The 25,916-nt window shown below is 60.2% G+C and overlaps 1 protein-coding gene across 2 annotated transcripts; it reads right to left on the reverse strand.

The window, feature by feature from the left end:
• Positions 1–1,346: 1,346 nt before the first annotated feature.
• Positions 1,347–24,830, reverse strand: MAP2K2 (mitogen-activated protein kinase kinase 2). Of its 2 annotated transcripts, none has more exons than XM_057709753.1 (11): positions 24,452–24,830; positions 21,157–21,367; positions 15,365–15,511; positions 10,567–10,644; positions 9,918–9,969; positions 9,719–9,843; positions 8,786–9,044; positions 6,859–6,923; positions 5,493–5,554; positions 4,548–4,593; positions 1,347–2,806 (listed from the first exon to the last, which is right to left on the reverse strand). In XM_057709753.1, exons 1-11 carry the CDS (start codon positions 24,541–24,543, stop codon positions 2,696–2,698), a joined length of 1,248 nt encoding a protein of 415 aa, XP_057565736.1. In that variant the 5' UTR covers positions 24,544–24,830; the 3' UTR covers positions 1,347–2,695. The 2 variants fall into 2 exon arrangements, with proteins under 2 accessions (XP_057565736.1, XP_057565737.1); XM_057709754.1 differs by having other exon boundaries at positions 8,786–8,999; positions 24,452–24,827.
• Between the last annotated feature and the right edge of the window lie 1,086 nt (positions 24,831–25,916).

Below are 25,916 nucleotides of genomic sequence, written 5' to 3' on the forward strand. Positions count from 1 at the left end.
TTTCCTTCCATTTCCTTCCACCCCACCCCCGGAACGTCTGTTACACTAGGAGAAGGGAATTCAAGGGTCCCAGGGATGGGGCTGATGGGAACTGAGAATTCCACTGGATGAAGCAGGCAGGCATTTGCCCATGACCCCGAGCTTTTAAGATGGCTCCTTCCCCTATGGCCGGGGTTTGGGGTGAAAGCCTGTGGCACCCTGATTGAGCCAGACCATCTTTTTCAGCTCATCATTTATTCCGAGGTCACCTGTGAGCTGCTCAGTACTCAGGACCCAGCGGGGCACAGAGCCTGCCCTCTGGAAACACAGGGGACAGCACACGCTGTCTTGCAAAGTGCTGTTTAATAAGATGAAAACTTGGAGCTGAAGAGAAACTGGCATCTAGACACTGAACATCTTCTTCTAAACCAGGTGCAAAAAAACAAAAAACCAAAAAAGACCCCAAAACCCCAGAAGCGAAGAAAATTCAAAACCCAGGTGAGAAAACACCCAACGGGCGAGATTCTGAAGCTCTCGGATTTGTTTCCTGATTGATTTGTTTTTGGACAAAGAGGTCAGACAGAAGGGTGCTGGGCACTTGGCCGTCTCGGGGTTTAAAGAACAGCCACAAGGAACCTTGACAGAGAACCTCTCACAAGAAGCTCTGACCCCGCCTTCTCCCTGGACCCCCACCCAGATGTTACCCGTTTCAGGGAGAAGAGCCCGCCCCCTTGCAAGAGAGGACCTCAAAGGGACAGGGAGCAGCATCCCCAGGCCTGCCTGTGGTCACCCTTGGACCACTGCGAACCGGGGAGAGACCAGAGGGGGCCAAGTCTAGGGATGTTTGCAGGGGGGGAAGGAGGGAGACCCCTGGCTGTTAAAGTCCAACACTTTCATCATGGTCTCCAAGGCATGTCCCTGGCTGACCCGGAGTGGGAAGGGGAAGAGCTACGTGTCTCTCTGGTCCTTTGCTGAGGCTCCTCGGGGTTCTGGGGAAGCAACAGCAGACAGTGGGTGGAGTCGATGGGCTGGGGGAGGCACCTGCTTTCGAACCATCCTCCCCCACCGCCCTCACCAACCCTGGAGGCCTTACCCCACCGACCCTGAATTCTCCCGCACCCCTCGGCCCCCCGTCAATGTGGTCTCTTGCTCCTTGCAAATGGCCGTTGGCTCTGTTAACAGAAATAGGTCAGGCCCAGAGCCTGATGTGTACAGGACGCGCCCGAGGATGGGCCCGTCTGTGACCGTCAGTGCCGGGCGCCCACGGGCCAAGATGCTGAGTCACAGTTCACCCCTTAGGCCCCCTTCCCGCTCTGAAGCTCCGCAGGGAGCCGGGGTATCCACAGAGCGACACCATCACTTTTGGTTCTTTTTTATTCTTTTCTAAGTCAGGTGAGACTTTGGGGGCAACTATGAAGTGGCAGAAACCTGGAAAGCTGGTTGGAAGAGCTACCAACTTGTCTTCTCCTTCGTGACCACAGGGTCTCCCTAAGAAGAAAAGGATCCAGCAGTTCCCACAGGGCCACAAGCCCCCGCCTTCTTCTGTACCTTCTCCAGAAATGCAGGGCCAGTGTGGCTTGCACCAGGCCCACTGCTCTCGGAGAACCCCTCCTCTGCAATTTATCACCCATAAATATCGGCTCGTTTCAAGCCTTCAGGAAGTACTGGGGTTGGGGGGAGGCTCGAAGCTTCATCTTCAGAGAGCCTGGAGGAGGGGAAGCCTTAGAAGCAGCCCTGCCCTCCACCACTTCCTACTGCCCGACGGCCCACAGGCGGCCTTCTCCATTGGAGGTGGTTCAGCCCTGAAGGTGGAAAGGCTGGGTCTCGGGCCTCGGGCCCCAATGCAGGCTACAGCAGGGGGCCTGGCTGGACACCCCAACGGACCCCAGGAGCCAGGACAGCCTCAACCCTGCCATCTCACTTCCAATCGGCTGCGGCTGAACGGTTCAAGGCCCGAGAGAGTGACGTGCCCTGGGTGGTCACTTCTGATTTGCTGGGCCGGCGGAGGTGACACAGAGCCACCCGCCCACATCTGTGGGCCTGCAGGGGTGGGGGAGCAGGCCTTATCTGCAGATCTGCTGGGGTTTCAACCACACGACAGCTTGGAAACCCAAGGCTTCCTTTCCGCCGAGCGAGTGTCAGCTCAGGCTGCTGCGAGATGTCAGAGCGTCTGCTGCCCGAAGCACAAGGACGAGAGGGTCCCTCTCGGGGGCAGGTCACACTCTGCTGAGGACAGGCTGCGTGGCCAGAGGCTGAAGCACCCGGGGGAGGGTGGGAGAGGGGACCTCCCAAAAGCCGCCGGGCCCGATGGCTCTTCTGGGCCAGGAGGGCCACCTCCGAGGGGCAGACGCCAGGCGGGGGGCACACCCCCACCCCCAGGTGACAGCCCCCCCCTTCTGGTGAAAGTCGCCAGCGGCCGGGGGTCCCTCCTCGGAAAGGAGCCAAGCCAGTGCCCGCCGCCGCCCCCACCTCTCGGGGGTCAGGCCGCCCTCGCGGAGGCGCCCACCCCGGGCTGGATGGGGGCTGCCACCCCACGGGCGAGGGACAGAAGCACAGCGGGCACGGTTGCTTTTTTCTTTTCCCTGTTTTGTTTTGGTTTCTCCTTTAAACCTAAGGAAGCAGGTTCTGAGAAGACAGCACAGCGGCACTGGCCTCCCAGGGCCCGAGGGCCACGCGTGCATCCCTGAAGGGGGCGGGTCTGTCGGGGGCGGGACCGTCACACGGCGGTGCGCGTGGGCGTGCTGGGCTGGTTCAGCCGCAGCGTTCTACACAACCAGCCGGCAAAATCCACTTCTTCCACCTCGGACCGCTTGATGAAGGCGTGGTTCTGAAAGGGAAGGAGTGGCGTGAGCAGCCCGGCCTTGGCCACGAGCTGGGCCCCCACCCCGGAGCCGGGCGGCCCAGGCCCGAGGCCACGCGACCCGGGACAGGGTCTCGGGGGAGGGGGCGTCCCGGATGCTGTGGGGGGTGGAGCCGTATCCCTGCCCCCACCCGCGCGATGCCAGGAGCCCCCCCAGGGATGACCACCACAGATGCCCCCCGACGTGGCCCAGGGTCCTGTGGGGGCAGAGGCTCCCGGGTGAGAACATCTGGTCCGGAACCACGGAGCTCTGCGAGGGTAGCACGTTCCCTATGTGTCCTGTCCGGGCGGCGGCCACCGGCCACGAGGCTCCTGAGCCCTTGGCACAGGTCCTGTGCTGCTGGAGAGCAGGGTCCCGCCTCTTTCATCATTTATTTTTTGGCCGCACCACGCGGCATGGGGGATCTTAGTTCCCTGACCGGGGATCAAACCCGCGTCCCCTGCATTGGAAGCGCAGAGTCTTTATTAACCTCTGGACCGTCAGGGAAGTCCCCAGTTTAAGTAACTTTATTAGACACCCTGGTGGCGGTTCCTGTTCGGAAGCACGAGTTTCATGGTCGGAAGGGTGGGGGGTCTAGGCTCCCCACGTGATACCTGCCTCTCATGCCAGCTGGGGAGGCGAGACCACCCTCACCCTCCTAAAGGTGGGCAGGGGCTTGGGTGAAATACCAAACCAAGGGGACAGGGCTCCTGTGGTCAGGGTGACAGAGTCGCCCCACATGGCCTGAGGTGTCACTCAGGCAGAGACCTTCGATGTCGTCCTGCACCGTGTGCCCTGAACACACGTCACTTGGACTCAATAAGGAGTTTCCAGAAAGAAGCAGGTGGACACAGACTCCTTCTCACAAGGTGCTCCAAGGGCCACGGCAAACTGACTACAGCCGGGACACACAGCTAAGAGAGGGGTGGGCTTAGACAGGGTGCCTTCCCCGAGGAGGAAGCGCTGGAGCAGCAACAGGACATGTTCCCAAAGGAGAAGGACGGTCCTGTGCAAAGGTCGAGGTGGAGAGCAGGGGGGAGGCCCAGTGAAGGGCATGGGGCAGGGGTGGGGGGGTTGGGTTGGGGGGAGTGGGGCCCTGCAGGCAGGGGCAGAGGCCCCGCCGGAAAGCGTGGCTCGGTTATTCAAACTCCAACATCACAACCATCCTAAGAGGCCCCTTCTCTCCCGTGTGGACACCTGAGACCGAGAACCCACGGCTCATGTCTCATGCCTGTAGCTAGCAGTGTTTTCTCTCTTCGAGACACAGGATGCATAAACTAGGGACGGTCTCAGCCTCGGGGGTGACTCAGGGGGTGAGGCCTGGTGACGGAGGAAGGCTAACCTCCACGCAGACGTCCACTGTGACAGCCACTCTGAGGCTGGCAGGCGGCCCTGTTGGGGCAAGGCCAGTGCCGGCAACCACCTTGGTTTTCAAGGACGTTGAACAGTATGGCTTCAGAGGAAGGCAAACACCCCCAGGGTGTCCCCGACACCTTGGAGGCCAGCCATTCTGAGACACAGCCCCAGCCCCGGGCACGTGGGCCCTTCTTTCTCCCAAGGAGCTGAGAGGACTGCAGCCACTTTGCATGGTGCCCTCCAGAGAGCCAGGGAGACCACGGGGGTTCTCCAGCTTGGCCGAGAGACATCAGAGCAGACTCAGGTGTCTGCCTGGGGCGAGAGGGGCCTGCCAGGGACCCCGAAACTCTGAAATCTGTGGGTATCACTCACCATGAGCATCTTCAGATCTGCTCGCTCTGCTGGGTTCTTAATTAGGCTGCGGGTTCCGAGAGGCGGGAGAGAGGACAGAGGGTGGGGAGAAAAGACAGGCAGGCAGTCAGCGGCCGTCAGGGAGAGGCCTACGTTCTGCCGTCCTTTGCTGCCTGGTCCCCGAGGGTGAGGGGCCCCACTGCGCCCTTGGGTGTGAGAGCAGGGCACCCCGGGAGGGACGGGCGAGAGCCTGAGACCCGGACAAGAGGGAAAGGGAAAGAGGATGGGAAACCCCCTCGCGGCTGCTCGGTCAGAGGCCAAGCAGCAACCGCAGCTAAAGTTCTAATAAAACCCCCAAGTTTGGGAGTCCAAATGTCAAAATGGAACTTTTTCCTTCAGAAAAGCAGAACTGTCTAAAGGCAGCTGCTCAGAGCAGCTCGGGGCTGAGGGGCAGTTACCTGGCAACCTCACGGGGCACAGAGAGGTTTACGGGGGGACGGCTGGACACACAGCCACAGGTCGGCTGGGAGATACGCGGCCCCAGGCTGCAGTGTCCACAGCCCGCGCACCCGAGGCCGCGTCACCCAGACGCCTGTCTGGGGGCGGGAGGGCCACCTCCCAGACACTGGCTGGGAAGGCCTGCCTGGAGCTTGGGGGCTGTGGGCTTGCAGGGTTAGGGCCCCGGGGTGCCTGCTGGCAGAAGTCAAGGCGTGAATAGCGTTATTTCCAGAAAGCCTGAAACCCTGGTTTGCTCAGGGTTTGGGGGACACGGTGGGGACGGCAGCTGGACGCTGTGACTCAGCAGCCTGGTGGGGGGGGGGGGGCAGGGGAGGGGAACCTGGGTTCTCACGTGAGCTCTGGTCCCGCCAGACGCCGCCAGCACCCAGCATTGCTGAGGTCAGACCAGGAAGCAGGCAGCCAGGCCCACGCCCCACCCTCCCCGTGCGGGAGCCCGTGGCATCTTACCATTTATTTACAAACTCCTGGAAGTCCTGGGTGAAAACACCGTTGGGCAGCTTGGGAGGAGGCTGTGGGGCAGAACAGACGGGCGGGGTCAGAGCTCCGGGAAGGTTCTGGACTCAGAGAGAAAAGGCACCTCCTAGCCCTGCACCTCTGAGGACAGCCCAGCACTTTTTGGGGACCCTCGGGATGCACCCCTCCTGGAGGCAGAGGGCAGCCATCCCCACCTCCTTCCGGCAGCTTCCTGGCAGCCCTGCTGCCCGCCCGGCCGACTGGGTTGGGGTCTCCCCAGGTTTTCTTTCAAAAGCTTGTGTTTGGGGACCACAACGGGTTCCGGAGGGAAGGATTAGGGGGTCCGTCCTCACTCATGGATGAGGGTGGTGACTCCTGACCACGGGCCACACTGTCTGCACACCAACCCCCCAACCCCCACCACAGGGGTGTCTTGGAGTGAGCTGGGGGTCTGGACCCCAGGGAGGCAGCTACTCCAGGGCTTTGGGCCTGAAAACAGGGGAAACCCGAGGGGCCTGGCCCCGCACATGTCCTGGGGTGGGGACAGTCGTGTGCAGGCTCAGGCCCCGTCCGGGAGGGCGGTGAGCCTCCTTCCTGTTCAGGGGTGGGAGGTGTCGACGGCCTCCCGGGGAGGACGTGCTCGCCGGGCCTGGGTGTTGCTGCCAGGTGCAGGGAGAGCTGTGTCACCAGAGCCACCCCACCCTGTTCTGTCACCACTGACCCTGCTCAGAGCTGCTCACATCAAGACCCAACCCCGGGCCAAGCCCAGCCGCCCCGACTCCAAAGGGCTGGGAGCAGTGACCCAGCCAGGCCGAGAGGGAGGACCGGGGGTCAGCTGCAGGCTGAGGAAGCTGCTCCCGTGCTCGTGCCTGGATTTACCCGTCTGTACAATGGGAACATCCACGCTACCCTCTCACGGGGCGGGGAGGAGGACTGGGGTGGGGGGGTGGGGGCGGGATGCCCTGTGCCCCCTTCCCAGAGAGCAGGGTGACGCCTGAACTTTCCCTGAGCAAGTGGGATGATGTATGACTTCACACACAGATGCCGAGATGCTCGGAGAATAGAGGTGCTGGTGACAGGGCCCTGGCACTCGGCTGCTGGGCTAAGAGTGAGAATTCTGGGTTCATCTCTGTAAAAACATGAAGAGAGTCCCCTGGGGAGAGTAGGTGTGTGCAGTGCGGGAGGAAGTGAGGCCACCTATTTTCACACCTGATAACATCCTCCTGAACACAACCGGTCTCCACCTCTCCCCGCGACCCCGCCCCACACACAGCCCACAGCCTGCACGTCGAATTCTCTTCCTTCCGGGGGGGACGCTTTCCAACGGGAATGGCTTGATCCCGCTGGTGTGGGCACGCACCTCGTTCACGATGTAGTCCAGCAGCTCAAAGATCGCCATGGCCGGCCGGCTGTCCATTCCATGACCTGCCCGGGGGCACAAACAAAGACAGGTGAGACGGGCAGGTGGCCGCCCGAGCTTCCGTTGGGCGTCGAGGCCTGAGCGCGTTGGATGCCACCAAGTGCCCTCCTCCCCACCCGGCCCGACCCTGAGGGCAGGCTCCAGGGCCGTCTGCCTTCCTGGGAAAGGAACTTCTCTCCTGAGCCTCCGGTGAATTAAAACCAAACACACCACCAAAGTGAAAAGGAATGTTTGCTGAGAAGGCACGCGTGTGGCACGGGCTGAGTCTGGGCCGTGCCAAAGCCCTACTCCCTGGGGCGGGGGGCCAAGCGGGCAAGGGTGGCAGGGTGACCTTGCACGGACCTGTGGGCTCAGGAAGGTGGCCCGCTGGGCTGGCTGACCCCTGTCCTAGACCCAGCTGGCCAGGCCCGCGTCCGGCAGCTGGACTTTTGCCTTCTGTCTCCTGTCCTGAAATGCGCATGTGGGCTGGGGCCGGGGCCGTGGGAGGTGCTGGCAGGCCCAGCCGCCTGGCACAGCCCACTGCTCCTCCCTGCCCAGAAGGCCCGGGCGCCATGTGGGAGTCGGGCTGGGAAGGGAGGGGCCAGGGCTGGGGCCTGAGGACCCAGAGGCGGGCGGGGGGGCTTCTCAGAGGAAATCTACACAGCCCGGCAGTCTGGGCGCGACACCAGGGAAGGGGAGGGTCTGGGCTTGAGAACACCGTGGAAACCACCACCTGCAAACCAAGTGTCCATCGGCTGTGGACAGACACCACACAGATACCACGTGGTGGAATATTACGTGACCATAAAAAAGGAGCGAGACATTGACACTCGCCACGGTGAGAACGCAATGCCCAGTGAGAGAAGCCAGACACAGAAGGACACACAGGGTGTGACTCCATTTACGTGAACTGTCCAGGACAGACAGATGCACAGGGACAGAGAGTGGCCTGGCGGTTGTCAGGGGCAGGGGGAGCGGACGGGGGTGATGCTAACGGGGACAGGGTTTCTTTTTGGGGGGATGGAATGTTCTGGACTCAGACAAAGGTGTGATGGTCGGACAATCTTCTGAAGGTATAGAAATCCCGTGAGCTACAAGCCTGATTCGAGTGGATCATATGGTACGTGACGTCTACCTCGACGAGGCTGTTAGAAACCACCTAACCAACTGCAGCCACTGCGTGGTCCTTAGGGCTCTCACTTAATTGAACTCTCTTCCGGTTGACTTAAAAAAAAAAAAAATCACAGAACCCTAAGCCCACCTTCCTAATTACACCACCTGAGCCGTGACCCCGACCCTGACCCCTCGCCAGCCCCCAACATGGTGGGAACGTCGGCCTGAACCTCACAGGTGGCTGCTTGAGGTACTGAGGGGCCTCTGGGAGCCCCACGGGCCCCCGCCCCCGCCCCCGCTGGGCTGTGTGTCGGGGCTGAATCCAATCAGCCACCTGAGGAGACCCCGAGCTCCTTTCACTTTGGGGTCCCTAAAAGGCCTGGCCCAACCCTGCAGGACGGCCCCTGTGGAGCCCAGGCGGTGGGCACCAGGTTGCCTGCTGGGCAGCCCCTTCGGCTTTTCTGTACACTTGATTGAACGTTCCTGTGATAAAATGCTGGAAAAGCCCGCCCCCACCCCCCATGGCTTGGCTGCGGAGTGAGAGTCTGGACCCCGCCCGCTGGCAGCAACAGGTGCAGCTGCCCCAGACGGGACGGTCTGGGGCGCCGCCGGCAGCACGGTCCCCAGAAGCCTCAGGACCATCTGAGGACTGCTGACCGCAGTGAGCACGGCCCAGGGGGACAGGGGGCGCTGAGAGGGGCCAGAGGGGAGGCAGCTGCCGTCCCTAGGCGCCGCGTGCCCTGTCCAAACCGGAAGTCCCAGCCTCGGGCCATACCGCTGACGGGGCGTCCGGGGGGTCTCGGCCGCGGCGAGATGCTGTGAGGCTCTCCTTCCGCGCCGTCGACCATGGGCCGGCCAAATATGGCCTCCAGCTCCTTGGTGTCCGGCGGGGGGATGGGGTACCTCCCGATGGACAGCTCCACCAGGGACAAGCCCATGCTCCAGATGTCCGACTGCACCGAGTAGTGGGTGCCTTGCAGCCTCTCCGGCTGCGAAGAGACGGGGAGAGACGGCCCGAGGGAGACGGAGGGGCGCTGGCGCCCCAGAGGGTCCCTGTGGTCCCCCTGCAGCTCCACCCCGCCCTCGGACGCCTCCAGAGACCCAGCAGCAGGAGGAAAGCCACTGCACCCCCTCCCTCCACCCGCTTCCAGCTGTGCTAACGACAGCCCCTGAAGCCCCACAACCCGAAGCACTTCCGGATAGCAACCAGCCCAGGAAAGACGGCGGAACGCCTCCTTCTCACGACAATCCTAAGACCGACTTCTCAGACTCTGCTCTTAAAAACCACCCAGAGAGGGACCTCCTGCACTGCCAATGCGGGGGCCCGGGTTCAATCCCAGGTCAGGGAACTAGGATTCCACACGCCATGCGGTGTGGCCAAAAAATACAAATAAAAATAAAAATTAAAAAAACTGAAAAATAAAATCACCCAGATACTTCCTAAAATAACGGAGAGCTAGTTGCTTAGCTCAGAAACTGACTGACTACTCCCCGACTAGACTTTTACCAACAGTGGAAAGGAACCAGGCCGGCGTCTCCAGAGAGACAAAACCCGTGTGAGAAGATGATGGAAACTAGATACTCGAAGGAGAGAAGAAATTCAGCAAAAGACAGAAACTGCACTAACAGGGAAGGGCAGGCTTTTAGAAAAGCTGCTGGAAGACAGGGCCGCGTGGACGGGGGCGGGGAGGACCCCGGAAGGACTCACAGACATGTACGACCGCGTCCCCACGAAGGAGTTGGCCATGGAGTCGATGAGCTGCCCGCTCACCCCGAAATCGCACAGCTTGATCTCCCCTCTGGAGTTGACCAGGATGTTGGACGGCTTCACGTCTGGGGGCAGAGCCGGCGGTGAGGGTGCCGCAGGCCCCCGCCAGCCCGGCCCGGGCGCGCGTCTGTCCCCTTACCTCGGTGCATGATCTGGTGCTTCTCCCGGAGGTATGCCAGGCCCCGCAGCACCTGCAGGGAGGCCGCAGGGCACCGTGAGCGGGCCCGCCCTCCGGCCACAGGGGCCCATCCCGCTGACGCTCCCACGGCCCCCTGCCCACGAGGGGGACCCTGCCCTCCCCTCGTCTGAGGAGGAGCTGTGGCCCCCGGGGGACTGAGACGAGGCCCGAGGCCCCAAAAGTAGGGCTGTAAGCATCCAGCCAACAGTCCTGCCTCCGAGGTCACCGCAGCCCGAGAGGCGGCCTCTGTGCGGCCCTCCGGGGCCGGGACTGTGCTCAGGCCCCCAGGCTGACGGGGTGAAGGAGGCGGTGGCTGTTGCACCGGGTCAGGCAACACGCCACGACGACAGCACTGTGGTGCCTCCTGCCACCCCCACACCCGTATGGGGCAGGGAAGTGTTACCCCCACTTCACGGGTGAAGGGACGCCACCTGCTCGGGCCCGCAGCCGGAGAGGGGGGCACTGGCACCCCTGCCGCTGTGCAGGGCGCCACGCTGAGGCCCACCCCTGGCTTCTGGAGGCTCCTTGAAGCCTGGCCACATGGAAGGGGGCGGAGGTAAGGATAAAGCCCCGAGAGCGCGGGGCCGGGAGCGCAGGCCCGCACACTTACCGCGATGCTGACCTTCCCCAGGATCTCTTCGGGAATTCTCTTGGCTTCTTTCAACACCTGGTCCAGGGAGCCACCGTCCTAGGGGCAGCACAGGAGAGAGAGGCAAAGCCGCCGTGAGCTGTCGCCAGGCAGGGCTCCCCAGAGGGATGCCAGAGCGGCCGAGGACAGGGAGTGGGTGGGGGAGCATTTCCCTGGTTCCCGGCGAGCTGGTGCTCAGTTTCCTCCATGGTAAACAGAGGCCGGACCGCAGCCAAAGGCAACCCGTTGGCCCACAGCAGGGACTCCTGCGGTCCCTGCCGCCTCTGGGGCCTCAGGAAGCGGAAAGGGTGCCAGCGTGCTGGCCAGGCGGCCCATCCTTCCCGGAACCGAGGCCCGTGGCTGGACGGCGTGACTCAGCCTTCCCGAGGTTGCCACGGCAGCGGCAGGCGGAGCAGAGCCACGGAGGCCAGGCCTCCACGAGGCCTGTAGCCGAGCTGCCGAGCTCGCAGCCAGAGCATCCAAGACTGTACCTGAGCCAGACCCGCAGCTCTGGGCCCGTGTCCCCTCCCAGCAAGCCGGCCACGGCCGCCGGAGAGAGCACAGGGGCGCTGTCCCCAAGTGCCCAGCGCAGGAGGGAGGCCAAGCCAGCGGCTCCCCTCACTGCTCCCCGGCCGAGGCCCCCCAGCTCTGCCAGGAAGGCCTGATGGCCGAGGGGCGTGGGGCAGGGGGAAAGACAGCTCGGCCCCTGTCCCGCAGGTGTAGCCACTGCTCACTGCCCTGCGTCCGGGACGTGCAGCAAAGGACCTGACGGGGTACCCCAGTGGATCCCCCAACCTGGGTGTAGCCCCAAATCCACACGATCACGAGGAGACAGCAGGAACCAAGTGTCTTGTGCAAGGCCACCCGGCAGCAAACCTGGAGACCAAAACCCAGGGTGTCGCCGACCAGCCCAAGGAGTCTCTTCAGAGACGGGCTCCGAGGACACCCCCAGGCCCCACCCCAGGATGCTACGCAGACCGGAGCTGACATTCAGGGGATGCAGTGGGAAGGTGGTCAGAATCTGAACCCACGGCCGGGCGGAGAGCCTGTTTTCTCTCTGCGCTGCTCTAGGGCTCCTGTGGGAAGGGGGAGAAGCCTGCAGCCTCGGGGAAGCCCCGCCCCCGCCCCCCCCCCCCCCACTCTGCCCCAGCTGTGCTTGGTAAGAAGGGCCGTGGTGGGAGTTCTGGAAACCCGCAGGCCCTTCGACGTTTTGGGAACCTGTGTGGGACTCCGTGGACTTGCTCCAGACTGAGGACGAGGGGCCACGCGCGCATGGCCGGTGCAGCAAGGGAGGAGCCCACGGGACTAGGTGGTCCAGTGCCCCTGGTTGGCTGGCTGCCCGGCCCAGACCTGTTCTGCATGCAGGGCGAGATGGGAATTCCACTTCCTCTCACTTTCAAAAACTTTTTTAACAAAACATTTGTGAGGGACTTCCCTGGTGGTCCTGTGTTAAGATGCCGCACTCCCAATGCAGGGGGCCCAGGTTCCGTCCCTGGTCAGGGAAGCAGATCCCACATGCACGCTGCAACTAAGAGGCTGCATGCTGCAACTAAGGAGACCGTGAGTTGCAACTAAGGAGCCCGCCTGTTGCAACTAACACCCAGCACAAATAGTAAAAAAAAAAAAAAAAAAAAAAAAATCGTGATATCTGCTCCCTGACTCAGCTTCTCCTCTCAATTCTGAAGGGTTGCGATGTTGGCGGGGTGACTTTCAGGGAGAACCTCTACGCAGAGACTACAGTGGGCCAGGCCCCCAGGCTGGGATCTCAAGGTGACCCAGGACACAACGCAGCTCTTCTCCACATCAGACCCCCCACGCCCCACCGCAGACACCAGAGCAGATCATCCTCTGTGGGGGGCCATCCTGGGCGCTGTGGGCTGTGGCGCAGCAGCCCTGCCCCCCACCGGCATCTCCCAGTGGAGAACCCCTGGTCCAGAGCGGAGAAGACACCCGGACGGGATGCGGCGGGGAGCGGCAGGCAGCACGGCGAGGTCTCTCTGAGCCCAGGTCTCGCTCCTTAAGCACAACCACAGGCTTTCACTTTGCCTGTGTGTCCTCTAAGTGTCCTTAAGCCCTACTTTCATTGAGCAGGGAGTACACGAATACATTTTTTCTTAAGAAATTCAGATGCAGATAAATTATACCCTGCCCTCACAGCAATTCCACTTGCCTCTCCTGAAGTGCGACATAGTCTTCCAGATCCTCCCATGCTCCTGCATACGCATCCACGTGCGCAGAGAAAGACAGAGTTTTAAGTCTGTCTGTCTATCTGTCTATCTATCCATCCGTGGGCTCATATTACACACACTTCCCTCCTGGGGGATTTTCTCATTGGGTGCATATGCGCTGGCTTCATTTCTCCCCTGGAAAGCAGCCTCGTGCCATTCTTCACCTCCCCTTTGCTGACGGACGCGTCTGATGTTTCATTATGGTAGGACAAGGGATCACATTCTTCAGTAGATGTGACCAAGGCCCAAGAAATACCAAGAGGTGCCTCTGAGTGGTCAGTCAGCTGCTCTGGCCCGGAGACACCCACTGTCCGCTGGTCCAGGCGCCTAGTCTCCCAGGGACAGGTCTGGGCGCTGGGGAGCCGCCAGCCCCGTGCTCTCCCGCACTGGCAGGTGAGCTTTCTCCTTCTGTGCTGAGTCGGGGCTGCTCCCCACAGCCAGCTGCCTCTTCTCATGAGCTGCAGCTGGAATCTACCTGGCGGGAAACCAGAGCCAACTCGCGCACGACCTTGCGTAGAGACGAAAGCTTGCCCTCGACAGGGACAGACAGGGAGGTGACGCAGGAATTCGGGGAAATGGTGGCAGCGGTGACGAGGCCACAGCGGACGCTCCATCATCACTCACAGACCAGCTCGTCCCGTCTTCACGCCCTCGGCCTGACGGACAAGGTGTGAGACTCGTCCCGTATCGCGGTGAGAGGTGGGGGGACTGCAAGCGCCCTCTCACTGCCGCATGCGGGACCCCGCAGGGCACCACCGGGCACGAGGACACTGGTGCAGGTGGTGCTCACTGCTTCCTGTCGTCTTGTCCTCCTCACGCCCTCCCCACCCAGAGTCCCCCGTCCTTAAGGCTCACTTCCGTGGACTGTAACCCACCAGCAGAAAGCAGGGCGTGTGGGCCACACCCGAGCCCGTGTCCTTGCGTCTGTGTGCGACCTACATGTTCCACGGTCCCCATGTGCTCGCGATGAAAGCGAGCCAGAAAGGCCCAACCAGGAAGTGATAAACAAGCTCAGCAAACAGAGAACCCAGCGTCTCCCCTGCATCCCGGCGCTTTGGTCTGTGCGCTGCCGGAACCGATGCTTTACACCCACCAAGAACAGAGCTGGGGCGGGGCGGGGGGGGGGGGGGGGCCTGTGACGCTGCCTCTTTTCTTTTCTCTCTCTCTTTTTTTAAGGTCGTGCCTCACAGCGTGCGGAATCTGGGCTCCCTGACCAGGGACTGAATCCACACCCCCTGCAGTGGAAGCTGGAGCCTTAACCACTGGACAACCCGGCAAGTCCCATGCTGCCTCTTTTCTGCAAGGGAAAGAGAAGCCTCCAAACTCTCAGGGTATTCAGGGAGCAGGGGTGGGGGGTGGCTGAAGACGATGGGAGGAGGGGAGGGAGGAAGGCGGGAGAGAAGCATTGCAGCACAGAAGAGGCTCCCCTCAGACCACAGCGACTTCACGCCCTCTGCTTGCCCTGATTCTCGTCTGCACGGTGGTTGCCAGGTGGGCGGGCAGATGTGACCGCCCTCTCCCAGGTGGGGAAGGGGCTCCCAGGGGGGCACTGCCAGGCGGGGGTCAGGTGGGGGCGCAGAAGCGGCGGGGAGCCCTCCCTCGGGCTCGCATGCATCCCTTGCGGGCGCTTGCTCAAACTCGTTTCCTGCCTTCGTTACAAAACCGTCAGGGGGACAGCGCGCTGGAGGCGAGGCGAAACCGAAGCCGCCCGCCGAAAGCCACGCAGCATCCTGGTTTTGCAAGGGCCCTGAGGGCCGGGGCCTGGACAGCCGGGCGCGGGCAGGGCCCTACCTGACGAAGGAGGGCTGGCGGCATTTCCTCCGGGGGCCTTCGGCTCTGACCACTTCTGCTTTCATTACACCCAATCCCACCCACTTCTGAGGCTCGAGACCAGAGTTCCTTAACTAGGGGGCACATCGGAATCAACCGTGGTTTAAAAGAGACGGGCGGCCGCTGTCCGCGGCAGAGGCCTGGTCCCACAGGCCTGAGCTGGGGTGCAGACCTGGGTCCCCAGACCTTGCACTCTGGTTAGAGGGCGTGTGGAAAGGAGTGATCGAGTGTTTCCTCCTGCACCCCACCGGTGGGCCTCAGCCCTCAGGCGTGCCTGCTTAGGTGCAGGGACTTTCTCTCTTTTTCTGGCTGCACTGTGCAGCATGTGGGATCTTAGTTCCCGGAGCAGGGATTGAACCCTTGCCCCTTGCAGTGGAAACGCAGAATCTTAATGATTGGACCGCCAGGGGAAGTCCCAGGCGCAAGGACTTTCAAGCTGGCATTATTCACAACGCGGCGGGGGCCTGGAAACAACCTCAGGGTCCACCAGCAGTGTTTCATCAATTACCCGACAGGCACACGTGGACGCCAGCGCGGGGGACGGAGGGGAGAAAGACGGAGCCGGCTCTGTGCCAACAGAGCGCGATGTCTACCATGGATCCGGGGAAAACGCAGAGCTGGGAGGAGGCGGTCTGCTGCTTGAGAAACTAAGGCGCCTACGTAGGCTGCACCGCCTCGCAGCCTCCACAGGCTCCGGGGACGGGGCGGGGCCGCAGGCTCACCATGTGCTCCATGCAAATACTGATCTCGCCGTCGCTGTAGAAGGCCCCGTAGAAGCCCACGATGTACGGCGAGTTACACTCGTGCAGCACCTGCAGCTCGCGGATGATCTGGTTCCGGATGGCCGGCTTGATCTCCAGGTGGATCAGCTGCAAGGGAGGGGGAGGCGGGGTCAGGAGCGGGCCGCTGAGGGGGGCCGGGAAGGAGCGGGGTGTCTGTGTACCTGGGAACGGAGAACACGCACCCACACGCAGAGGCGAGCGGGAATGCTCGCGGCAACGCTCGCGGCAACGGGCTTTGCAGCAACAGCTGAAAGGCGGGAGCAACCCGGACGCCCTGAATCAACGGAGGAAGGGACGGGAAAATGTCCCTCCACACGCGGAACATCGCTTGGCCGTGAAAAGGGGAGGAGCCCCGACAGTCGCTGCCACGTGGACGGACCCTGAGGTCACGACGCTCAGGGAGAGAAGCAGACACAGAAGGGTGTGCCTTTACGGATGGGACACGTCCAGAACAGGCAGATCCACAGACACAGAGAGCGGGCCCCCGGTTGTGAGGGGCTGGGGAACAGGGGAGGGACCGACCATGGGGACGGGGCGTATCTGGGGTGATGAAAATGTTCTAAAATTGACGAAGGTGAGGGATGCACAGCTCTGTAAAAATACCCCAAATCAGTGAATTCAATACCCTAAAAGGCTCAATTGTGTGGCAGGTGAATTACATCTCAATAAAGCTGTTTTAAAAAACTATATCATCAGAGACTTCCCTGGTGGTCCAGCAGTTAAGACTTTGCCTTCCAATGCAGGGGGTGCGGGTTTGATACCTGGTGGGGGAGCTAAGATCCCACATGCCTCACGGCCAAAAAAACCAAAACATAAAACATAAGAAATGTTGTAACAAATTCAATAAAGACTTTAAAACTGGTCTGCCTTAAAAAAAATATCATCACAGGGCAACATTTTTCACTTGGTTACAGGGGGAGCTCTGTTAATCAGAGCATACACACGGCCAGCCTTTCCCAGGAGCAGACCAGGTCATGCCCTGTCAGGCGAGGAGATTCCTTCACCTCTGCCCCCTGTCTGGGGCGGGCTTTCTGGACCCCTTCCCACCTCCAGCCCAGTGACAACACAGAGCATTCTGCTGCCACCCTAGGATCTCAGGTCCCCTTCCCCTTGAGTTCAAATCAGCAGAGGGGACTGTCACCAAATTCATCGCAACATCTGGAAAGGTTAGAAAGGAAAGGATACTCCAGAGAGACGCAGAAAAGACAGCTGACAGTGTACCAACAGCAATGCCCATCTACAAACCCCAAGTAAGCAAAGATCCACCACACAGCAGGTCCACAACCTGGATGTTCCAGCCTTTGGGATAAGACAAGAAAAGGCTGTGATTTCCTCTCCTCTGGCAGAGAGGTGGAGCCAGATCCCTGGTATCTGAAAATGACCACTGACAATTCACCAGACACTTCTGCAGAGTCAGTTACATGGCGATGGGAAGAGACAGCATAGACGGTCCTGCCGGGAGGAGACGCACCACCAGAAGAGGAAGAGACACGGGCAGAGCAACCCTGCTGTGGAGGAGGTGCTGACCGAGGGGTCACAGAGGGTGGCCCAGGGCTCAGGTGACAGTGAGGCCGGGCCTCCAAGGCGGAAGGAGAGCCTGTTGGAGGGGTGTGTGCCGAGTTCAGGGGGGCACAGGGCATGTGCAGGGCCCACAAGGACAACCCTCAAAACCTTGAGAACTGCAGTGACATGGTGCCTGGTGCTCACGCCGCCCCCACGCCAAGCCTCACGCCCCACCTGACCCAGCCTGTGGAGCTGAGGTCTGTATCAAAAATGGACTGTTCAGACGTGAGGGCAACATGAAAGTATTAATGACTGTTTGCATGCGGAGCCCTTGAAACCTGGTTTGTGTTTTGCACGTCCGGTGCGCCCCGGCTCATACTGACCACATTTCAAGGGCTCGGCCGCTGTGCTGGACCAGGGGCCGCCATTGTGGACGGCGCAGCTCTCCACCAAGAACCTCAAAGGAGCCGCAGATGAATGACGGGGGCGGTGGGGGAGGGGAGGGTAGAGAAGCAGAAGTGGGGGAGTTGGACAAAACTGGACAGATCTGGACGAATCTCGGGGGTCCTGGAAGCCTGGAGTTGGGCCCTTCGTGTGAATTAGGCCAAAGGAAGCCAGAGGCTTTCTAGAAACATATGGTAAAGAGAGGATGCAGGGGTGGCTGCTGCGTGATCTCAGCTTCAGTGGGTCCATGATATCTGGGGCTTTTAAAGCGAGCCTCCTGGGTGGCCTAGCAACCCCCGCCGAGGGGGCACCAAGGAGAAGCAGGAATGGGACAAGGGCCACTTTTTGGAGCACAGGTACTGGCACTTCGCCCCGCTGACGACCCGTGGTGGGGAATGGGGGTGGGGAGGACTGCCCCCATTGGGCTGACCAGCAAGTTCAGGTTCAGAGACGTTACATGATGCTCCCAGGGGCACACGGCGGGTGAGTGGCCAGGGAGGGTTGGGGCCGGGCTCACTGAACACTGAGACCCATGCTCTTTCCACGTCACCACCCAGGCTGTGAGAGCGCTGCCAGCTGATTAAATAAGAACGGAGGGGCTTCCCTGGGAGGCTAAGGCTCTGTGCTTCCACTGCAGGGGGCACGGGTTCCATCCCTGGCTGGGGAACTAAGATCCCAAATGCCGAGAGGCAGGGCCAAAAAAAAAAAAGTAACGCTAGGAGTTCGGAGTGTAAGGCCGTTCCCACTGCAGAATGGGGGATGTGAGTTAGGGATGGGGGTGCAGGGCACAGACTAGGAAAAGAGGGGAACGGATAGTGGAGGTGAGGCCCTGACAGCTTCAGGCCCTTGGCAGTGAAATCGAAGAGTCCTCACCACTGGACCGCCAGGGAAGTCCCTAGCTACAGCTTTGACTGAGGGCCCCCACTTGAAAGAAAGCAGCGAGTGTTAGGACGTGGCCTTGGGCAGGTCTGTAACCTCCATTCTGGAAGCAAGCAGGTGCTGAGGGGAGGGACGCAGACACACACACACACACACACACACACACACACACACACACACACACGGCCGAAAACATATTCCTCCGCTGGGAACACAGGGAAGTGGGGAGAGCCCCACAGGCGCAACACCGCCACCGAACTCTCTGCAGCCCCAGTGACACAGAGGTGGTGTGCCCAGGGCTCTCGCAAGGATGTGGGAGGAGCACCAGGCACGCGTCCAGAGAACATTTACAGATGGACGTGACTGCAGAAACGGAGACCGGTTCTCTCAGGCCTCGGGGAACTGGTGTCACCGCTCGTGTTGTGTGGTGCTGGTCAGGGTAATCCCCTGCCCGCCAGAGGGATCTGTGCAGGCTTTTCCAGAAGCTCCAGCCCCGCCTGCGACCTCACACCTGGGCTGACCTCACACCTGGGCCGACCTCACACCTGGGCCGTCTGGAGAGCTGAGAGGTTCACACCCTTGGAACGAGTGGAATTCCACCCAGGCCAGTGGAGGAAGGACGGAGGCCACTCTTCCTCAAAAACCACTTTGTCACGTCAATTTTCCCACCTGTGTCCTCGGCTGAATACAGGCAAACAGGCCTCCTGGGGGAACCGGCACTCCGAGAGCCCTTGACCTCGGCAGCCTGGCCAAGGGCTCCAGGGCCATCAGGGAGTGACACCCTGATCGGCATGGCTCTGGGTGCGCGGCTGCACAGGTCACAGGCGACCGGAGGAGGTTACGATTGGCGGGGAACAAAACTGAGGTCCACACCCCCCAGTTTTTGGACCCTTTGCTGTCTCTCTTTTTGGCTGCACCACATGGCATGTGGGATCTTAGTTCCCCGACCAGGGATGGAACCTGCACGCCCTGCAGTGGGAGCGCGGCGTCTTAACCACTGGACCACCAGGGAAGTCCTCCTTTTTTTTTTCCCCTAAACTTTTTGTTTTGAAAGGATTACGGAAGCACAGGGAAGCTGGAAAAAGCAGAATCCCATGCGCCCTTCACCCAGCTTCCCCCCGGCCGTGACGCCTTCTGTGACTGAGGCCAGTGTCAAAGCCGGGACACAGACATCGGGGCAGCACCGCTAACTAGACTACATCAGGCCCCCAGCTTTAAACTCCAAAGCCTCACTTTGCAGGCTTTCAGAAAGCCATAGACACACTCTCGGATTTGTGGTTCCACAAGGCACGTCGGGGGCCACCCGGAAGAGTCCTGGCAGGTCTGTGAACCCTCCGACCCTAACGAACTCTGACCGGTGCACTCTGTTCCCGAGTTCCCCACTCTGTCACCTCTGAATTTCACGTCTGTCCTTCTACTCCCCGTGCTTCGGGCGACAGCAGACCAGGGATTTCTGGGGCTGCTCTGGTTTTGAAAAGGCTGCCTGCGGTGAGCAGACAGAAATAGAAAGCGTGTGGCTGTAGGTTTCAGGAGGGAGGGAGGGCGGGGCTCTGAGGGCAGGAGGAATAGCTGCGGTGCTAAACCCCGAGTGCGTGGTTCCCAGGAAAGGCATGCCCTACGCAGATCCTGCTGGGGAACGGGGTGGTCAGGTTTCCAAGAATGCAGTTCGGAAACTTTGGAACTACGGGGCGATGGGCTTCCAGAAAGAGGGGGTTTTCTATGTCTGAAAGAACACGCTTGTATGAGCTGAATCAAGTGTCTATGCAACATTCCCGGGTCACGTGTGCAGGAGCCACCATTCCCAGACCTTCTCCTCTTCCCCACTCCCGCCGTCTCTCAGGGACCCTCCCCACATGTAGCAGGTAGGCTGCGCTGTGGCACAGGGGCCCCGATGAGGGACTTCTCAGCACTTGGGATTGCACCCAACAGGGCGGTAACGGTGGATTTTGTGTGTCCCCTTGGCTAGGCCACAGTACCTAGCTGTTGGGGTGGACACCAATCTAGATGTCACCATGAAGGTATTTTTCAGATGTGATTAATATGGAAACCCCAGACTCTGAGGAAAGCTGATGACATTCTGCAAGTGGGTGGGCCTTATCTAATCAGTTGAAGGCCTTAAGAGAAAAGACTGCCGTTTCCCCACCTCCCCGAAAGAGAGGATTCTGCCTCTAGACACTCTCTCTTTTTCAAAATTTTTGGCCATGATGGACAGCATACAAGATCTTAATTCCCCAACCAGGGATCGAACCCAAGCCCCCTGCAGTGGAAGCACGGAGTCTTAACCACTGGACCACCAGGGGAGTCCCCAGACTTTCTCTGGACTCGAGCTGCACCAGCTCTTCGCTGGTCTGCAGCCCACAGGCCTGCCCTGGAGACTTCAGACCTGCCAACCCCCGTGATCGCTTTAAAGTACCTCTACCCACCCCCTCCCCCAGGCACCCCTAGTGGCTCTGTTTCTCTGGAGAATCCTGGCTAATACAGGTGGTTTGGGTACCCCATTGCCAAGGGACCCCTCCCCATGTGACTGCTGCTACCAGCAGCCGGTCTTGGGTGGTAGGGCTTTCTCCTGGTTGTGAAGTCGCGGTGAGTCCAGCTCTAAGGGGACCTGATTCTCCTCTCTTCTGTTTGCTACGTTTCTCAAGCCAGCGTGCCCCTGGGAATCTGAATTTCAGATGTCCCAGAAGGCAGTCGCAAAGGGAACAGCTGTGTGAGGCAAGCTGCACTGATTGCCACAGCCTAACTAGAACCCATGCTGGGGGGAGGGCCTCTGAGCCCGGGAGCCAATCAGAAAGCAGAGGCCAGCAGCCTTCAACCCCTGTCTCCTGGTTCCAGGGGACCTGCCCCCACCACTCGCACCCACAGAGCACGGGGACAGGGCCATCGCCCGGCCACTGGCTGCCTCTCACCTTTCTTGCCATGATGAGGCCCGACGGTCTGTGCTGGACCTTGGTGACCACCCCACCGTTTCCGGCTCCCAGCTCCGAGATCCTTTCGAAGTCATCGTCCTTAAGCTCCCCGACCTTGGCCTTCTGGGTGAGGAAGGCTTCCAGCCGCTTCTTCTGCTGCTCGTCGAGTTCTAGCTCCTCGAGCTTCTTCTGGAGGTCCACCAAGTTTGCTCTGTGGGGAGAGCCCAAGGGCAAGGGTTAGCCAAGAGCGTACAAGCCACCGAGAGGTGACTCAGCCCGAGCCGAGGTCACCGCGTGGCCACTGCGTTCCGGGCCCTGGGTTTGTGCCTGGGAGGTAAATCAGACCTGATTCTTGTGCTTGAAGGGCCTACGATCTAGAGGGGGAAAGAAAAAGACCACCCGCAGACACACAGCTTGAGGTCCCCGGGACCTCAGGACCTCGAGGACCAGCTCTAATTCAATGGCCCTGGTAACAGACCCGGGAGCCCTCCTTCCTGACACAAGGGCTCTGACCACGTGGCAAGGAGACTTAAGGAACTGGGAAGACAAGCCCGGGGGTCGGGGAGTGAAGGCCCAGGTCAGGACACCTGTCTTTCACAGGGATGGAAGAGGAACTCATTTTGAGGGGCCTCGGAGCAGAGGACTAGAGCCAAGGGGCGGATGACAGAAGCTGCAGCATCCGGGCCTCTGATCTACACCAATCACACAGGGGAACAGGAGAGGGAAAGGAGAGGGGGGCAATATAAACGGTGCGGACAATTCCAGGGCACCCACTCCACCAGCACGCTCTCGTTACACCCCGAACGCCACTGTCAACGTGAGGCATTTATACGCACGCGCATTCTGAGAGCGGGCTATTAAACCAACCGTGTGTACTGCACTTTATTGGGTGATTCAGGGAACTTTCAAAGGAAAGGTTGACAGTTAGCTATTTTCACTAGTGCCCTGACTTTGAACCAAATCCTGGAGGGAAAAGCAACTCCCGGGGGCTGCCCAAAAGAAGAAGAACAGAAGCTGTATGTGCAACTTAAAAATTTCTAGCCACGTTAAAAAAAAAAAAAAAAAAATCAGGTGAAATTAGTTAATCTGGAATACGTATCACACGTACAGCTCCCCTGCATTTGGACAAGCCACATTTCAAGTGCTGGCTGTGACCAAGGGCTCCACCCAAACGGTGAGTGCAGCCCTAAGAAAAGTCCCTAGAGGAGAATGGGCCACCTCCGAAGGTCCGCGGTCACCATTCTCTAGGGCATGTAAGCCAAGGTTGATCACCCACCCGGGGGAGACCCCCTTAGGGGGAATTCAAACAGGAGATGAAGGGGAAGACTGGGGTTCTCGCAGGAACCTTCCAATCCCCAAGTTCAACTGTGACTTGCCTACAACTTAGAGAGGTGTGACCGAAAGGGCACAAAGGACCTGGGTGATGTCACCTGAGCTGGTACCGCAAAGAGGTCACTGGCAGGTAGGGGGCTAAGTGACACCTTCTGAGCAGGTACCAGAGCTTTAAGCATCTTCCTCGGAGGCACCCCTCTTGCAGACCCAGCCCACACAGGAGAGAAAAGACGCAGAGGTTCAGTAACCTGCCTGAGGGTCACAAGGTGAGGAAGTGGCAAGAGGATGGAGTGACACCTGTGTCCTTCCGGCCTGCAAAGCCTGTGCCCATGGTAGCGGCCGCCCCTGAGCCCGGACCTGGACGAAGGGGGAACGAGAAGGACGCGGATGCACAGAGGAGGGAAGACAAAGGAATGAACCTACGTGCCCCCACCTCTTCACCGTAGGGTTGAAGAGGCAGCTCCTGCGGCCAGACCCTGGCCAGTCTCCAGCCTGCCCTACAACCTCTACAATGCATTCTGGAGTCAGCTGATTAATCCATTTTACATTTCACGGCAACTCCACTGTGGTTATTAAAAAAAAAACACACAAAACCCTGGAATACCAACGGCTGGCTTCTTCCACTGGGGGGATTCTTGAAGGAATGGAAATCACAAAATCACATTAAAAAGAAAAGAGAGAGGAGACTATGAGGAAGCAGCTCTCTCGTAAGAGCAAGTGGAGGCTTTGAGAATCGAGAACACGTCCCCACATTAAGCTGCGCCCTCGGGGACAGAGAAAGATGTGAATTCACACACACGTGCATCCAGGCACTCCTCCTTCATCTGGCTGCAGGACCAAACATGCCCCTCCCCCATCACACTTGGTTCTCACGGGTCACACTACAAGCTCGGCGCTCAGCGCACGGACCCCGGTCAGGGGTCTCTGGGACCGTCCTGCTCCACTCGGCGTGGAGAAACGGGAATGGGGGGGGGGTCATAGGGACTTGCTCTGGGGCCAAGTGCCATGCCCTCTGCCATCGGGGAACCCCAATGCCCCGATGCTTCTTTCTCCGTCCCTTCCTTCCCCCTCAAGTCCTCCGGTCCCCCTCAGTTGCCTCAAACCACCGCACTTCTTCAGCCCCTCAACGCTTTGCTAATCCATTCGATTCAGAATCTCGGTTCATCTGCTTTCAGGGGTCCCTGGCCAGGGCCTCGACTTCTTTCCTGCAGGGATCCCAGTTCTCCCCACTCCCGCCCCTCCAAATCCCCCTCACTCCAGGCTCCCGCAGCCTCTCTGCCTCCTCCAGGCCTCATCCCTCTCCCCAGGTTCAGCAGGTCCACCCCCCACTAGCAAGATTCTTCCCCCCAAACTCCCTGAGACCCCGACTCCTCAGGGATCCCTCCCCCACTCTCATCTCTTAGGCAACCCCTCCCCCTTTTCCTGGACCTCCTAACCCCAGTGGTCCCTCCCAAGAACCCCATTCGCCCCGTTCTTGGCAAGGACCACCCCCCTTCCTTCCACATCACCACTCGAAGACTCCTCCCCCTTCCTCCGATTTCACTACTGGGGACCCCTGACCCATCCTCTCCTCTCAGGAACTCTCCCATCCTCAGCCTGCCTTCACTATTTAGAGACCCACATGCCCCTCTTTTCCCCGTAGGGACGGATTCACTACTCAGAGACCCTCATCCCACCTTCTCCCAGCAAGAACCCCCCTCCAGCCCGATTTCACCATTCAGGAACCCCCTCCCGCCGACGGCATCCCTCCTCCCTCTCAGGGCCCCCTCCCCCGACCTCGCTACCCAGGGCCCCCTCGTCTTCTTTCAGAGACCCCCCCTTCCGCAGTCTCGTTACTCAGCGCCCCTCCTCCCGTCCTCCCCACTCAGGGCCCCCTCCCCTCATCTCCTCGACCCCCTCCCCTGACCTCGCTACTCTGGGACCCCCCCCCATCCTGTGCTCTCCCCGGGCCCGGCCCACTCACTCGGAGGCGCCCTCGCTGGTGGGGGACGGGCCCTCGGCGATGGCGGGGTTGATGGTGAGCGCCGGCAGCACCGGCTTCCTCCGGGCCAGCATCGGGGCTCCGCGGGCCGGCGGCGGCGGCGGCGCCTCTAGCCGGGGCCCATAGGGGGCGGGCCGGGAGCGGGCGGCGCCGACGCGAGCCCGGGGCTGCGGCCGCGGCCTAGGCCGGCGCCGGGGCGGCGAGGATGCGCGGCGCTGCGGATCGGGGCCGAGGGGCGCCAAGAAGCTCCCGGGCTGAAGCCGAGGTACTGGGGCCGCCGCAGCCACCGAGGCCGGACAGAGGCTGACGCTGCAGCGGGAGCCCGGGAGGAGGAGGGAGGGGAAGGGGAGCTACGAGATCGCGGGCCGGCCTCTCGCGAGAGCCAGCGCCGGGGAGCCGCGCCGGGCCCCGCCCCTCGCCGCTGTGAGCGCGCGCCAGCCTGAGGCCCCCTCCCTCCTCCAAGGGAAAAGGGGCGGAGACCGACGCGAGGCGGTGCCCAGAGCATGCGTACTCGCTCGCCTCCCACCGAGCGTGCGCGCATGCGCCTATGGCCCCGGGAGGGGGCGCAAAGGGAGGGCGAGAGGGAGGATGCGGTGGGCAGGTGTGCGTGGGGAAGAGGTCCGACCGTCAGAGCCGTGCAGGCGCCAGACGGGGACTGCAGGAGCCAATAAAATCCTCAGAGGTTGTGGGAGAGTTAAGTTGACCTCAGGGTCAGCTAAAGGCTTTTTGCCAGTTATCCGCAAACATACACGGACAGCATAATATCAGTTACCATCATTCTTTCATGAAAGAGACGTCATTTAAAACCTTTCGTTGTTGCTGTAGATATATGTAACAAAATTCACCGTTTGTAAGTGAGAAGTTCAGTGGCATTAAGTACATTCACACTGTTACGCAACTACGCCCACCCTCCATCTCCAGGACGGTCTCTTCTTCCCAAACTGAAACTCTGTCTCCATGGAACACTCACTCCCCACCCCCTCCCCCAGACCACCACTCTACTTTCCGTCTCTGTGAACTCCCCTACTCTAGGGACCTCCTATCAGTGGAATGATACGGTATTTGTCCTCTTGTGTGGCTTATTTCACTCAACATAGTGTCCCCAAGGTTCATCCATCTTGCGGTGCATGTTAGAATTCCTTCCTTTTTAAGGCTGAATAATATTCCAGGGTATGGTTGGACCGTGTTTTGTTTATCCGTTTACTCATCGATGAACTGTTCATAACGTTTTGGGTATTATGAATAGGCTGCTATGAATATGAGTGTATCAATATATGTTCAAATCCCTGCCTGCAGTTTTTTTGGATATCTACTTAAAAGTGGAATTGCTGGATCATATGGTGTTTCTATGCTTAATTTTTTTTTTTTTTGAGGAATCATACTTTTTTCCACAGCGGCTACACCAGTTTGTGAGAAAGGTCGTTTTCATACCAATTTTTAAAAAAGG

Source organism: Hippopotamus amphibius, chromosome 15 (assembly GCF_030028045.1).
Source record: "Hippopotamus amphibius kiboko isolate mHipAmp2 chromosome 15, mHipAmp2.hap2, whole genome shotgun sequence".
Lineage (NCBI taxonomy): Eukaryota > Metazoa > Chordata > Mammalia > Artiodactyla > Hippopotamidae > Hippopotamus > Hippopotamus amphibius.